This window comes from Magallana gigas, chromosome 10 (genome assembly GCF_963853765.1).
Source record: "Magallana gigas chromosome 10, xbMagGiga1.1, whole genome shotgun sequence".
Taxonomy (NCBI): Eukaryota; Metazoa; Mollusca; class Bivalvia; order Ostreida; family Ostreidae; genus Magallana; species Magallana gigas.
In genome coordinates, this window is record NC_088862.1 from 5086969 (window position 1) to 5089412 (window position 2444).

General features: G+C 37.8%; 1 protein-coding gene across 1 annotated transcript; it reads left to right on the forward strand.

The window, feature by feature from the left end:
• The first annotated feature begins 516 nt into the window (after positions 1–516).
• On the forward strand, positions 517–2184 carry LOC136272244 (tripartite motif-containing protein 3-like). The gene has a single exon (XM_066073505.1). The coding sequence runs from the start codon at positions 517–519 to the stop codon at positions 2182–2184; it is 1668 nt and encodes a 555-aa protein (XP_065929577.1).
• Positions 2185–2444: the final 260 nt, after the last annotated feature.

Here is a 2444-nt window from a genome sequence, read left to right on the forward strand (position 1 = left end):
AACTTTCACCGCACCGCTTCTGCTTTAATCTTCGTTAAGAATCTTTGTTAAGAACGTAACAAAAGAATTTTTAATTTAGGCGTTGCTAATTCACGACCAAAATATTTAACCCTGTTTATTTTTAGGAACTATTTCATGAGTCCTGTGTCGGTAAATGCTAATCAAAGTCACCTAATATGCACCCAAACTACCCTCGGGAGCTATCATTATATATAACGATAAAGTGTGGTTTACGTAATTGCTTGACACATTCCGAACCCGACTCTTCCGAGCCCGACCTTTAATTGTCACAGTATATTATGATAAAAAATGATATTATTATACTACATACGAACTTTTATCACAAAATCAAGCACATGTGGCCTAGAACGTGAACTGATTACGTACAACTTTACTGCAGCAAGATTTCATTGTATTTTTGCCTTGAATAAAAGAGTAAATTGCAATATACGGTTAAATAATTTTAACTTTTATTTTCTTCCAGATACTTAATTTACTCAATTAAGGTGTTTCAGCATGGACCCCAAGGGTAATTGGGTCCAGGATGTCTTACGGTGCCATCTGTGTGAGACTCCGGTCCCTCCTATGTACTGTGACATTTGTCACATACATCTGTGTAAAGCCTGTGTAGGGGAGCATCTCTCAGACGAATCCACAGAACACAAAGTGGTGCCATTTAAAAAGCGGGGTTCAACTACGAAATGTCAAAACCATTTCTCAAAAGTTTGTGAACTTTTCTGTAAACAATGCGACATTCCTATTTGTGTAAAGTGTGCTTCTTCTAAAGAACACAAAGGTCATGAATTTATTGACGTGGTGGAAACACTAGAAAACCAAAAAGGAATCATACTCAATGATTTACAAGAACTAGAGAAATCCAACTATCCTAAATATCAGGAGATTGCATCTATCATCCCGGTTATGAAAGCTGATCTGAATGAAAACTCCAAGAAACTGACAAAAGCTATTGAGAAACATGAAGAAGACTTGTGCAGAGAAATAGACACCATGATCAAGAAACTGAAATCAGATCTTAATGAAATGGACTCCAAATATCTGACTGTACTAAATAAACAGGAAAATGAAATCACCCGCACTATTTTTGAAATCAAACAGAGCATTGCTGATCTGAAGAAGTTACTAAACTCAAATGATGTCAGTCATATCTCTGCCTATAAATCCAGGAATTATGAATTTAGAAGATTGCCTCCTAAACTCACAGCTACCTTACCAAAATTTACCCCTGAGAAAATAAACAAAGAACAGCTTTATGAACAGTTTGGTTCTCTGTCAGCGTTATCTATCAAAACAGAAGAACATGGCTACACAATGGATTCTCCTATTGCAGAGTCCTCTCCCCCAGACAGACCGCTCATTAATGTACCACGGGTCATCACAGAAATAAATACCGAGTTTGGACGTAATAATCCATTACGCCTTGTGTCATGTCAGAGTGATGAAGACGTTTGGACATGTGGTATTGACAATATGATGAGACTCTACAAACTGCAGGGTGAACTAATGAAGTCAGTCCAAACCAAGTCAGGGAACACTCCATACTACATAGCATTGACAAGGAGTGGGGATTTAGTTTATACAGATGAAGATGATAGAACTGTGAACATAGTGAAGAATACACATATACAGACAGTGATCAGACTACGGGGGTGGAGACCTCTTAGTTTCTGTTGTACCTTTTCTGGTGACATCCTGGTTGTCGTAAACAGTAATAATGATAAACAAACAAAGGTTGTGCGTTACTTTGGCTCCATGGAGAAACAAAGTATTCAATACAATGACAAAGGACAACCTCTCTATTCAACAGGTTTCCCTAAATTCATCTGTGAAAACAGGATCCTAGATATATGTGTGTCAGAGTATGACGCCCGTGCAGTAGTGGTGGTCAACCAGGCCGGGAAACTTCGCTTTACCTACACTGGTAAAAGCTCTAGTACTACCTTGCGAAGTGCATGCGACATCGCTACAGACAGCCAGAGTCACATCCTAATAGCAGACTGTGACAACCACCGTATCCACATCCTGGACCAGGACGGACAGTTCCTCCGCTTCATTGACAACTGTCATTTACAGGATCCATGGGGTTTATGTGTGGACACCAGGGACAACCTCTTTGTGACCGAGTTTTACTCGGGTAAAGTGAAAAAAATCCAATATAACAAATAAAAGATGTGTTGAAACCAATATATTTGCTGTGGCAGTGATTATACATGTGAGAATTAAATGAGCCTTTGTAGATAGTCTAGTATAACAGATGTAAACAAACTGAGTGTATATTCATATAACTTGTGTAAACAGACGGATTGTTTTGTGTACATGTGATAAGTGACAGCAAAAAGTTTTTATTCATTGAATGTATTTCATTCATTTATACATGTCTGCAGATCAAAATGTTTAATTTATAAACTTAACAAAAATGAAATTTG

Excerpts from the sequence above, each read along its gene's own strand:
- LOC136272244 (XM_066073505.1), top strand. The coding sequence starts at position 517 with ATGGACCCCAAGGGTAATTGGGTCCAGGATGTCTTACGGTGCCATCTG.